Below are 12,634 nucleotides of genomic sequence, written 5' to 3'. Positions count from 1 at the left end.
TTTTTTTTTTTTTGAGGAATCATTTACTGATTGAAGATATACAGATTAAAAATTATTAATTATTTTCTTGATCCAAGGAATATAGTTCATGACTTTTGTGTAGACCCCGTATTGATGTGCTTCCCCACAATTAATGGAACCCCAGGACACTATTCCTCCCACAAACCACCTTCGTGTCTCATTATCTAGAAACACTAGTGCCCCTCCACTGTCACCTCTACAGCTGTCTTTGCCCCCACTTTCTAGCCCAGCGCAAATCATGTTGTCAGTTACTTGTCCCCCTTGATAGGGCTTCGTTTCATATGCAGCAGTACATTTTTGATGGTCAACAATTGGTATGTCAACAAACATTAGACTTCTGGCAAGAAAACCCCTTTGGGTTAATCCCCATCCGGATGCAGTTCCGATGTCATTTGTCCTCATGAAGGATTCAGCTTCTTTTCTTGGCAAGCAAATAGGCATGACGTTGCTATTGATTGCAACTCTGTTCTTCAGTTTAATCAATGCTATGTCGTTATCAAAACCAGCGTCATGGGTGTAATCTTCATGTATAAAAATGGCCTCTGCCCAGGCTTGCGTATAGTGAGGTGACAGCCTCTTCAGGAAACCCATTCTGATGTCTAGGGAGGAGGCATCTTTTTGCCCATATATAGCGTGAGCAGCTGTCAGGATCCAGCCGTCGTGTAAAAGCGCACCTGCCGCTGTAGTGTCACCTGGTAGTAACAGGACTTGCCAAGGAAAATCGCCGAGCTTTGCGTTTTGTCCTCCGTATATACGACCTTCTGTCTTACGGGTTGATAGTCCACAAACTGGAGAAAAGCAGACATAGAGAGCCTTTATAAGAACCCAGTGGTGGTTTTCGCCAATTATTTCCGCTTTGGAGTTGTATATATTTAATGTCAACCAAAAATTACATCATATGAGTTGGGTATCTACCTATACAGGCAAGTGAGGCTACCTAAAAACGGCACAGTTCAAAGACCTGATTGGTAATTTTTAGCTCCTCAGAAAATGAGGTGAGTGAAAATTATCTTTTAGAAACTTTTTTTTTTTTTAATGGTCTATCCAATTGGGGAAATTACTTAGGCAACCAGGAATTGTCTGAGCCGATGCGCTGGGCGATATGCATAGGAAGCAAAAGAAGAACCTTTTTGTTGCTTCTGTTTTCCTACTTGTAAAATGGGGTGTTTACCATGTAGTTCTGGGAAAAGCAGGAACTAAGTTCTCTATCAGGATTTGCAAGATTGTTTGGCCTTTGAACATTTAAACATTTTAAAAATTAAATTCGCCAAGAACCTTCAGGTTCAGAAATTATTTTTGGTCTAGTTGATTCTTCCAGATACCAAGTTTTACTATTACATTACTAACGAAATACACTTATTGATGTAGCAAATGTTTCCTGTTGTGGCAGAATACTCGGATTCAAACTTTAAAACGTGTAAGCCAAGATAGGTTTAAAAAAAAAACTAAGCCAAATAACACAGGAATAATGAACATAATCATTACTCTTCTGATTTTTTAAAATGTATATTCTACTATCTTCAAAGCCAATTCTGGTTAAAAAAATTTTTTGTTTAAGTACTATTAAAAGGCAAATTGCATTAATGTTTGATGTCATTGAAAACAATTGCTTAGGGAAATAATGAAGTTATTAGCTTTGGATTTTAATAGCATTTTTACAGAGAAGAAAAGTAACTCAATAGAACTGCTCATGTTTATAAATGAATGGTTCAAGGTAATTTAAAAAATCATTTAATTTTTTATGCTTGCCTAGTTGTAAGGCCAAAATAATCAAATGAGCCAGCACCTCCCAACCTCTCCACATGGAAGGGGGTAATGAGGGTGGGCTGTTTGGAAACAATAGCTCGGCCTCGGAGCCCAGAGCCAGAGTTCCATTTCTGCCTGCCACAGCGAAAGCTCTGCTTGTCGTATGGATACCCACTTCTACTTTCCATCAATTACGAATCTCTTGTATAAATGTATCCATTACCAGGCTCACAGACTGGGAGTGATTTTTCTCCTTTGGAGCTCGTCCAGAATCCATCAGCCTCACACACATATTTACCTGCAGATCATTGGAAAAGCAAAAATGTTTAACTACATGTGTAAGGTGGTTGTCATTTGCTTGAATACCCCCTTGAAAAATGTTGATTCTTGAGCATCAGTGGGAAATAGAGGTGTCTGAATAACCATTTTACATGATTTCATAAATAGGAGGTCTCTGCATTACCATGTTTGCCTGCAAAGTGGAAACCTTTTAGATGCGTAACTTGAATATGTATCAAGATCTCAAGTGCTTAATGATAAGGTTTTTGGCTTGTTAAATTAAACCATTTGGAATATATTGTGTGTTTGTAGTAGTCATTTACTAGATAAGATCTGTTTTCAGATTCGTGCAAATTGACATTAAAGTCACTTCAGCTATAATATTTCACTTAGCTGGTGGGAGAAGTGCCTTTTAATCTTTTGTCTAGCTTTAGCCAAAAATGTTGGTTAAAGTTCATTGTCAGATCATGAGGACTTAGGTTCCAGATATCACTTGCCCCAGCTTTGAACGATTTGCGTACCGTCATCTGTTCTCATTGTGTAGAAGGGCTCATTACAGCGGTATTGAATCACAGCTTCGTATGTGGTCACTTCAGGACCCGTGATGTACTCCACTTGGCCATTGGGTAGGTCATCAGGAGGGCCACAGTCAACAACTGAAAAATGTGACAGGGAGGACTCAGTTTGGGTGTTCTAATGTTAAAGAGATCTGGAGGCTGAGATAGGCACCTGTGCCGTAGGGTGCTCTCAAAGCCCCATTTTCCCCGTGGGGTGGGTATCGTCAGTTTCACCTCAATGGTGAGAACTGCTTTAGTGTGATTTTAAAGCATCACTCATCCCTGTCCCTAACTAAATGGCTAGATTGAGGAGAATCCCCTCTGGAAGGAGTGGTGTGACAGACACCTTTCCTGAAGGAAGAGGATTTGAAAGCACTTGGTCTTTCTTAGTGCGCTCGCTTCTGAGTGAAGCTTTGCAGCAAAACCCGCACCAGGAACGGAAGAAAAAGGCACGGTGTGCAGCTGGGTTGGCCCTGAGAGTGGAAACGCCGAACAGTACGTTGAAGGGCTCAGCTTGTTCTTAGCCTTTTCATAAATTGACTTTAGACCTGGAGTCATACCTGGAACCTGGGATTAGAATTCACACTTGTTAAGACATTCCCAATGTACAATAACTAAACAATTTGTGAGACAAGGGCTATTGGCCTACAAGTTCACAGACATTTAAATATATGGATGTATTTCTGTGGCTGTTTAAAGATGGCATCGAAATAGTTTCCAGCAGCTTAATAGTGGTGTGCCTGGCTCCGTGCTAAGTACTTTGCCTATGTTTGATTTTCTACAGATGGGAGATCCATAACTACCTAGTAGAAAGTGGCAGAATTAGAGTTCAGACCCAGACCTCTGACTGCCATCAGTACCAGCTCTTCTTGACTGCTTTTGAAACATAAACTTACAAAAATATTTAAATTCTCCTAGGAATTTTGTAGTAAGCCTCGCACAAAATATGCAAAGATGCACGTGCAGGGGTGTTAACTGCAGCAGTGTGTGTAATGGTAAACTGGAAACAATAGAAATCAGATGGAATAAAAAGCGTGTGATGCGATACTGTGCAGCTGTTAAAGTTCGAGTGGCTCTGTTAACGCTGGGGTTGATGTGGGAAGGTGGCCCCGCAATGTGGAGGGGAAGAGCACACTGCAATCCGATTCGGTGTCCCGCTTTGGTTAAAAAGTGTGTAATAGTGAAATGCGTTAGTATACATAGCATAAGCGATCAAGAAGGTGAAAGAGTGGACCCCAGACCCTTAGTGGTAGTTTAGGCAAGAGTGGCTTTCACTATATACTTCTGTAAGTTTATATATTTTTCCAATTAACATTGTTTTATAATTGAAAGTAAGATGTGATTCTTAGTTCACAAAATGATAGTACACACCATGCCCCAGTTTGGTGTGTATATGTATATCTATGTACATATATAGATACATATCCCGACATACAGAAGAAGCTTGTACATGCTTACATATGTGTGAGATGTGTGTAATTGGAGAGAGAGACACCAAAATAGTAACTGATTATACTTTCATACAGAGAGATTACGGGTGTTAAAATAATCTCTGCTTTCCATCTTTATATTTTGTACTTAGAAAAGTATTTTTTTAAGATCACACTTTTCTAAAGCAAATGCTTTTCCTAGTAGCTTGGTTTCATTTTAACCTCTAAATGCACCACTGAGAGACTGGGGAAAAGAAGCAAATTTGGACTCAAGCCCTGACAAACGGAAGAAGCAGTAGAAGCAGTAACAGCGGCAGAAGCGTTCTGGGAGTTGTGGTCACGTGACCGTACTGCTGCACTCTGGCATCGGTTGGTCCCAAGATCCATCTTTTTGACAGACTGCAGCAAATGATTTCAGGGGCAAATAACCCTAAAGAGGAATTCAGAAAATATTAATTTCCTGTTTACATCATAAAATCACTCCCCGAAGCTATGCTCCCACAGTGGTTCCTCTTCTGGTGTTTCACGAGATGCCCACAAGGGGATTGAGGCACCCACAGGGCTGGACACAGTCCAACTCTGCCTCGGTGCAGGTGCATATGTGCTGCTAACGCCTCTGCTGGTCACGATTATCCTTCAAGGTGGATCGGCATTTCAGGACTCGAATGTTGACCTCTGCGGCAATTTGTGAGGTGTATTTTGGTTTCCACCTTACCCCGGGAACGTGTCTCACAAGTTCCGGTCGATGTTCCACTTCTTTATGTTAAGTGCCAGGGGGTGGGTGGTGGTCAGACGTTTGGGAAGGGCCAACCTCGGGAGGCACGGAGCGAATGTGTCTGAATTTCTCTAGCTTGTGGCCATTAGCTGGAGGGACGGTACCTAAAGATGCCTTCATAAACTTTGCATGTGTGTTCTCGAATGAGTTGTCATCTCTAATACCGCTTACAGAGAAAGATTTTTGACATCGAAATATTTGTCTAAAGCGGACTAAATGAAAAGATAGCTTGGGCAGAAGCTTTATGCTTCAAAGGGGAGCTGGGTGATTTTTTTTTTTTTAAATCGAACAGGTTTACAGTCCCGGAGCTGTGAGGAGCCTGCCCAAAAAGTTTGCAAGGTGGGAAGTGGCTCTCTCTTTTTTTTTTTTGATGTTGCCCCTTCACAGGACTGGATTACATACATAGCTAGCTAGCATTTCATTGTTACTACTTTTTACCACCAGGATTCAGTGACAATTTTGAATAACATAAAGAAGACACGTTAATCTCCTACCTGTGCCCCGAAAGAAACACACGCAGCATTTTTTAAAATTAGCCTCCCTTTAAACAGTGGCCACTGTTCGTAACTGTGGACTGTACCATTTCCCTGCATGGTTTAATTTTCTTGGCCCAGAAGTTGTTTCACATAAAGGTCATCATTTGACCCAGGGGAAGAGCTTAATTTAACACATGCTGACAGGACAAGCAGAGCTAAACCTGTCCTGTTGGTTCAGCCACTTTACCAAGAGCTGCTGTCATATGTGAACAGAGAAAAGTCATCCATTTCGATCACTACCTTTCCAGAGGAGCTCTATTAAAAAAAAAAAAAGTAAAATCCCTAAGAATAAAAAATTCTCCATGGCTATTCCTCTTCTCGGCAAACATTTTTTTGATTTTTACTATTTAATCACAAGCAGAAGAAACCACCGTGGGGACAACAGCTATTTTCCCATATACATATGTATCCGTTTAAAAACTGCCAGCACCGTCCTGCATTATTAACTTTGTATTAACTTACTTGCAGAAGCTCGTAGCCAGTCTCGCAAAACACAGAGAAGCTGTCTTTCAGGATGTACTTGGCTTGCACAGGTGAGATTCGGCCATTAGGTGGTGCCACCGGATCAGGGCAAGGCAGGGCTGCGCAGAGGAAATCAGCCATAGCGGTTTCCATGAGGTCTACAGCCCGCGAGTCTGAACTGAGCTTTCGAAGTTCTTGATTTATAAATAAAACACTTAACAGACCAAGAGAACTCGCACGGGTCCTGTAGAACTCTTAAGATTTACAGCCAAAGGCAAGACGAGGCTCTCGGTTGCTTGTTGTGTAACTGAGGGTTTGTCGCCTTGCGTGGGCAGAGCCAAAGCTATGCGAGAAAGCCAGGCTTGCAGTAAGCTGGGATGGTCACCACCAATGGGGACTTCACACTCACTGCTGAAAACCAAGAGGCTGTAACTTGGAAGGGAAGGCTAGACTCCAAGGGTTTAAGTCACAGCTCTCCATTCCCGGAGGTGACTATCAGCCTCTCTGAGCCTCAGTTTCCTCATCTGTAGGGTGACAACGGCTGCTCACCTCCCAGGGCTTTTGTGAGGGAGGACCAGGAAGTTCCTAGGGGAGCACTTTGCTAAGTGCTCAGAAAGAGGGAGCTGCAATTAACCCTCCCTGATGGCTGGTGCTCAGGAAGCCTCGGGCTCCCCCTCGTGGGCACCCACCCACAGTGCTCAGGCCTCCAGGGAGAGACTGTCTTCCACTTTGGTCCCCAAATCCTGGCCTTCTGTCACTTCAAGGCTTCAGCCCATCCCCTGCAGCTCCCCTTCCGCATGTTACTAGTCATCTGCTGAGTCTCCTCCTCCTCCTCCCAGCCGCTGATGTGTGTCCTGGGGTGGCTCTTGGTCCCAGCAGGCCCCAACCTACAGGGACAGCCCTGGTGGCCCTGTAGGAGCCACCTCGTACCCAGGCCAGTGCTCTGCTTGTCCCCTCTTTCCCACACACCTCAAGGCTCTGTCCTGGCCCCATCTTACCCACCAGCCTGGCAAACCTGATTCTCTCCTGACTCCTCTGAAGTCAGCACTTCAGTTTTAGGAGTTTTATTACTTTGTGGGCAAAAAAAAAAAGGGGCTCTAGGGAAAGTAGCCTCATAGGGTGGTCTGACCGTAATTCCTAACAAGGCAGGTTATGGCGTGTAGTCCCACCCCCGGCATATAAATTCTTTAGTAAAAGGCTTATCTCTGCCTCAAGCAAGCCCTGTCCCTCATTTCCGTGCACCTAGGGTGACACGCCTTTGAAATGTCCCCTTTCAGGCCCCTCTTTCTGAAGGGAGACCACCCTCGAGAGAGCCTAAGACCTTAACCGTCCCTTTATCTGAGCCCTGCCTTGCCTTCTCCCGCCTCCCGGTCATCTTCCTTATGTTTCCTCCTTAATCTTAGTTGCACAAAAGAAACTGCAAATTTAATCTCCAGAGTATTTGAGATCTTGCTCCCCAGTAAGATCTGTCCTCAGGTTTGGCTCAAATAAAACTTCTCTACAGGTTTTGCTGAGCTGAAGATGGTATTTAGCCTGAAAATCTAAGCTACCTTCCAGACTTACTCATTTCCCCCGGGTCATCTCCCATGTATACATAAGATATACATGTTAATAAACTTCTGTTTGTTTTTCTCTTGTTAATCTGTCTTTTGTTTTCAGCCTAGGACTTAGAAGGGTGGAGGGAAATTGTTTTTCCTCCCTACAGATGGAAGGAGGAAAGGTTGGATGGCTCGGTGAGCCAGCGGGTGGGTGAGTGTGAGGGGATTCAGAACGAGTCACCCCAAGGTGTGCCTCTGCTAGGCGAATTTTTTGAACTAAAGGCAACTTTAGCTTCTGGCTCAAGAGAAACTTCTGCCCCTCCCTTACCTACCTAGATCTTGAATTAGGGGCTTTGCCCATAATAAGAGATTATCAGAGATAACTTCTTTGGGACTATCTATAGGGCTGGGCAAACTACCCCTTACTATACCTGTGTCCTCCCCACAATGACCTTCTGAAGCCCCAAGGTGCCTTATCTCATCCAGGGCCCAGAATGTCATCCGCAACCTTTCTCCCTTTCTGTCTTTGGACTTCTAATGCGTGTGGGATCTCTGACTCTGTGTATGCGAGATTCCCATGCATCCGTATTAAATGTGGTTATTTTCTAATCTCTCTCATGTCTATTTGATTATTAGAAACTCAAGCATAGAGGAAAGTTTGTTCCTCCCCCGCAGGTGGGCGGATGCCAAGGGCACCATTCCCTCACAGACCACCTCCACTCAAACCTGCTCTGTCTTCTGATGGGGCTCAGGACATACTATCTCAAAATATAGCACCTGGGCATGTGGAATATTTTAAGCAGAAGGAGTTTGCGAAGGCCACTCTGACCTTCCCCACCTCACCCTTCCCTGAGGGGGTCATACCACCCTTGTGAGAGGTACCCTCCCCATACCTGGGGGAGAGAGCATCCTTATCTCTGAAGCAGAGGAACTAACAGGCCCTGATCAGTTTCTCCAGGTTGCTCCCCTCCCCCATAGTCCGTAACCTACACCATTCCTCCAGGACCAGGCACGAATGCAGACAGGTCTCCCTGTTTCTCTGACTTTTCATTTCCTTCCAAAGGCTCCCGTGCCACGGAAAACTTACATGAAATGAGCGTGCATGGCTTCTCTCCTGTTCACCTGTCTTTGTCAGTATCATTTCCAGACCCAGCCCGTGATGCTAAGAGGGTCAACGACAACTTTTTCCTCCCCTGCATTTCCCAAACCTGGCCGGGAAGAGTTCGGTTCTCCATGGCTGCTGGAAGAGACGGGAGCTCTGAGCTTCCCGCCAGGATCCCACTTGCTCTCACCTGTGCTGGTGTAGTGGACCTTCCAGCCTGTGTGGTCTCCTGACTGATCAGTAACAAAGGTGATGGTCACAGAGTTGCTCTGGGTTTCAATCCTGCCGGGTAACGTCTTCCCACAAAATGGGCCGTATTCCTTTTTGTCTGTTTGAATCTGAAAGCAGAGAGGCCTCTGTCACCTCAGGACCTGCAGGAGTCAGGATGAGGTGGGGGGTCCTGGGGACCAGACCTTGAGGAGGTCGTAGGGGCACTGGATTTCCGGGTGCATCTCCACGTCGAAGGACTCCACGAAGTCCAAGATGATGGCGAACCCCTCCTCCAGGTGGATGCTATAGGTGCAGCTGGAGAGTCTGGGGTACGGCCGTGGGTATTCGGGGCTGCTGATCACCCCAGACCGGTCGGCGAAGACCTGGCCTGAGCACAGAGCTGGGAAGGGGAGAGGACGGGGCGGTGTGAGCCTGGTGCAAGCAGATGACTCCGCCCCAGCTGTCCACACTCTGTGGTCTGGGCCAGGGCTCTGCAGGCCTCTAGAGACCAAGGACCCCACGCCAGTCGCTGAAGGGACAATTTAGGGAGGAGGTTTCTTTGACTTCCAGGCTTTAGCTGAAACAGAGGACTCTTGGGTGTGCATCCTCCAGGGGCCCCCATTCACACCCCAGAGGGGGTGGGAGCCCTAAACTGGAATTCCTGGTGTTGGGGGTCCTGGGCCAGACTCACGCCCTGAGGGTGAGGAGAGTGAGCGAGGTCAGGCTCTGTTGAGAAGGAAAGAGGCACCAAGAGAAAAGAAGGGGTCGAGTCTCCTTGGGCTGAGGGCCCCTGACCCACTCTGACCCAGTAACCCCCAAGTCTGTCCGCCATGGGGTTTCCACTGATGCCTAGTGAAGGCCAGTCCAGCCTCCCCTGGGTCTCCACCTGGGCTGGTCAGGAGGTTGGGAAGGGCCTCCTTTGCTTAGTCTGGGCTCTGCCCTGGGGGGCAGCTGAGGGACGTGCAAATCCACACTGATTATAAACTGGTCTGGGGCCCTCCTCATCAGAATAGCTCATTCTGCCCTGCAGAGGAGCATTGCTCATTCATGGAGGGGTCTGCCTCCCCCCAGGCCACAGAGGGGGACCTAGATATTTGAGCTGGGAGGCTTCTAGGGAATGAAGAGTCCCAACTCTGCCTTCCTTCCTCCTTGTGTCTGCTCCTCATGGGGCAGAACGAATCGGCATGGATGTAGGGGACCAGCCCGATCCCCAGTGATGACCTCCCTGGGCCTCGCTGCTCTGGGTCAGGGTCCCCCAGCTCTGCACACGGGGCCTGAGTTGCCTTCTGAACAAGGAGGTGGTCCAAGGATGCTCAGGGCTCAGCTCTGGGTACCTGACCTGGTACACGGGAGCAGAGAGAGCTCTGTCCTCGTGTGAACTCAGGCAACCCTCTGCCCCTCTCTGGCCTCTTCAAAATGGGGTGTGGGGCTGGCGGAGCCCTTCTGACAAAGTAGCCTGTGGCCTTGTGGAGGGGGCCACCCACCACCTCGGCTGGTCCAGACTGCGATGAGGGCAGGGGGAGAGGGGAGGGGGCCAGGGTGCACACCACTGCCCTCCCCGACTTCCCACCCCAGAGACACACAGCAGCAGGTACAAGTGGAGCCAGGTTTATTGTTAGTTCCGAGGGTGGGTGAATGGGGGGCTGCAGGCAGCAGAGATCTTGGCCCGACCCAGAACCGCAGCCAGCTGGGCTCGCCCTGGCTTCTACCCCCTTGGCAGGCAGAGCCGGAGGAGAGGCTAGAGGCTCTGCTCTAGGAGAGAGAACAGAGACAGGAAGAGACACTGGGGAAGAATCACGGGAGAGACACCACGTAGGGGTGAGTGGCGGGCGAGGTGAGAGAGGCAGGGTCAATGCCAGAGGGTGGGGGTTCCCCACTCCCCAGGGCACCAGCTGGTTTTCTGTCCAGGTGCCTGGCGGGATATCCTCCAGGTAGTGGGGGCCAAAGGGGCCAGCCTGCTGGGAGCCAGGAACCAGCAGCTTTGAGCAGGCCCTGCCCCCAGCCCTGAAGCTTTGTGGAGGGAAGTTTGTGGAGCCAGGCTTAGGCCCACCCCGACTCCTCTACCCTGGGAGCCTCCCCAGGAATGCAACGTGTCTGTATGGGGTCCCGGAGCCCAGATGGGCCTGGTGCACAGTGGGGGCCTAACACACGCTAATCCACGAATGGGCCGGAGGGGAATGGGCGTAAGGCAGGCATGGAGGGAGGAGGGGAGGATTTAGAGAATGTGGTTGGATGGATGGTGAGAGGGTATAGAAGAACAAATAGGGGGCTGATGCCTCCCAGGAGAAGTGCCCGTGGTCTGTCCAGACCCCAGGGCAGAACAGCTATGACCCTGGGGAGGATGGGGGCTGGGCCAGGCACAGGGTGCCCCTGGCAGCTGTAGCTCACCTGAGCAGGTGCGTTTGTCCTGGTGGAGAACGTAGCCTGCACGGCAGGAGCAGTAGAAGCTGCCCAGGTAGTTGTGGCAGTAGTGGTCGCAGGTGGGTGCCTCATCTGGGGGCACTTGGCACTCATCGATGTCTGGGGGAGGGGTGGGCCAGGCAGGTGGTCAGCAGGGGAGGAGATGCGACAGCGCTGGGGTCTGGGCTCAGACTCGTGGCTGACCTGAGAGGAGCCTTCTTGTGGCCTAAGGAGCCCAGCCAGGCGCGAGAGGCCCAGGGTCATTGCCACCTCCCCGCAACACTTGGAGGGAGAAGTAAATAACACCTCTTAAAACCAATAACAGGATTAAGTGTCCTGCTCAAGGTCACCAGCTAGTGAACAGCCAACAACGGAACCAAGTGGGGCGTGGGTGGGGCTACTCCGCAGGTTCCACCGAACCCTTACAGCAGCCTAGCGAGGAGCAGAGAGTCTGGGCCACTTGCCCAGGGTCACACAGCTGGTCCCTGTAGGAGCCAGAAGCTGAAATCGAGTGTCAGACTCCAGGCCCACGTGCAGGCAGAGCGCGCCAAGCTCTGAGCCTTCTCAGCTCGCTCTTCTATCTGCGAATGGGCTCGCTCAGCCCTGGCATCGCAGCCGATGCCCCTGGCCCAGCGCCTGGCAAAGAACTAGAGCCCAGTCCTGAGCAGAGGTCATAGCTGTTATTGATATTTGTATTGCAGGGGGTGTCAGAAGACAGAGGATTTTCTCCTGGTTTGGCAGGAGTCCGGCCTCAGGGAGGTAGGGAGCCTCAAGGGAGGAGTGGCCTGGCCTAAGGCAGAGTTGTCCCCGGTGGGTCATGCCAGCCCCCCAGGCCTTCTCCAGCTCACCCTCTGCTGCGTAGAAGGCCTCGAAGCCCGTGAACGGCCCCTCGTTGGAGTAATCCGAGTGGAAGGTCACGTCCAGACTGGGTCCCGGTGAGTAGAAAGTGTCATTGCCAGGGGCCCGCTCCGTATCTGTGCTCTGCCGCCCGCACAGCGTGGCCAGCACTTTGCTTCCTGAGCTCAGCTGTGGGGTTGGGGGTCACGGGGAGGGATGGCAAGACCCAAGCCTGCCCACCCCCCCCCTCCGGGGCCAGATCCCACTCCCACGTGTCTCTGGCCCACTCCTGGGGACCTCCTGGCTGGAGAGAGGGACTGGGCACCCCCGGCCCTGGCGGCACCTTGACGAAGTCGTACTCGCAGAGGTAGGAGAGCTCCAGGTGGAAGTGGGTGAAGTAGAGGCGCAGGCGGTAGCCGGGGGGTGCAGTCAGGGTCCAGCGCTGCTCCTGGTTGTTGGCATAGTTCCCTGGGAAGCCAGGAGACGCCAGGCGCCCAAATACGGGCTTGGGCCACTGTGGGCCAGTGGGTGCGGCTACGGAGCCACACAGCAGACCCAAAAGGACCAGCAGCCTGAGGGCGGCACAGGGGCTGGTGAGGCCCTGGGGGCCTGCTCTCGCCCCGCACCCCTGCCACCAGGGAGGCCCTGGGGGCTGCCACCCACCTCATGGTGTGCCCGTCCCGCTGGCCAGGCCCGGTCTGGATTTGCGCACTGTCTCACCTTTGATCTGTTTGTCCAACA

General features: G+C 49.8%; 1 protein-coding gene across 4 annotated transcripts; it reads right to left on the bottom strand.

Moving 5' to 3' along the window:
* Positions 1-12,634, bottom strand: MASP2 (MBL associated serine protease 2). 4 transcript variants are annotated; one of them, XM_039842243.1, is made up of 11 exons: positions 12,557-12,634; positions 12,237-12,465; positions 11,905-12,082; positions 11,045-11,176; positions 8,860-9,056; positions 8,637-8,784; positions 5,807-5,925; positions 4,385-4,463; positions 2,568-2,702; positions 1,991-2,065; positions 1-809 (listed from the first exon to the last, which is right to left on the bottom strand). In XM_039842243.1, exons 1-11 carry the CDS (start codon positions 12,559-12,561, stop codon positions 46-48), a joined length of 2,061 nt encoding a protein of 686 aa, XP_039698177.1. In that variant the 5' UTR covers positions 12,562-12,634; the 3' UTR covers positions 1-45. The 4 variants fall into 4 exon arrangements, 3 of the variants coding, with proteins under 3 accessions (XP_039698177.1, XP_039698178.1, XP_039698179.1); XM_039842244.1 differs by lacking the exon at positions 1-809 and having other exon boundaries at positions 1,621-2,065; XR_005648532.1 differs by lacking the exons at positions 1-809; positions 4,385-4,463.

The sequence above is a fragment of the Pteropus medius genome, unplaced genomic scaffold, assembly GCF_902729225.1.
Source record: "Pteropus medius unplaced genomic scaffold, Ma_sr-lr_union100, whole genome shotgun sequence".
NCBI lineage: Eukaryota > Metazoa > Chordata > Mammalia > Chiroptera > Pteropodidae > Pteropus > Pteropus medius.
The sequence above is the reverse complement of the archived record's forward strand: the minus strand, read 5'-3'. Positions and strand labels throughout refer to the sequence as shown.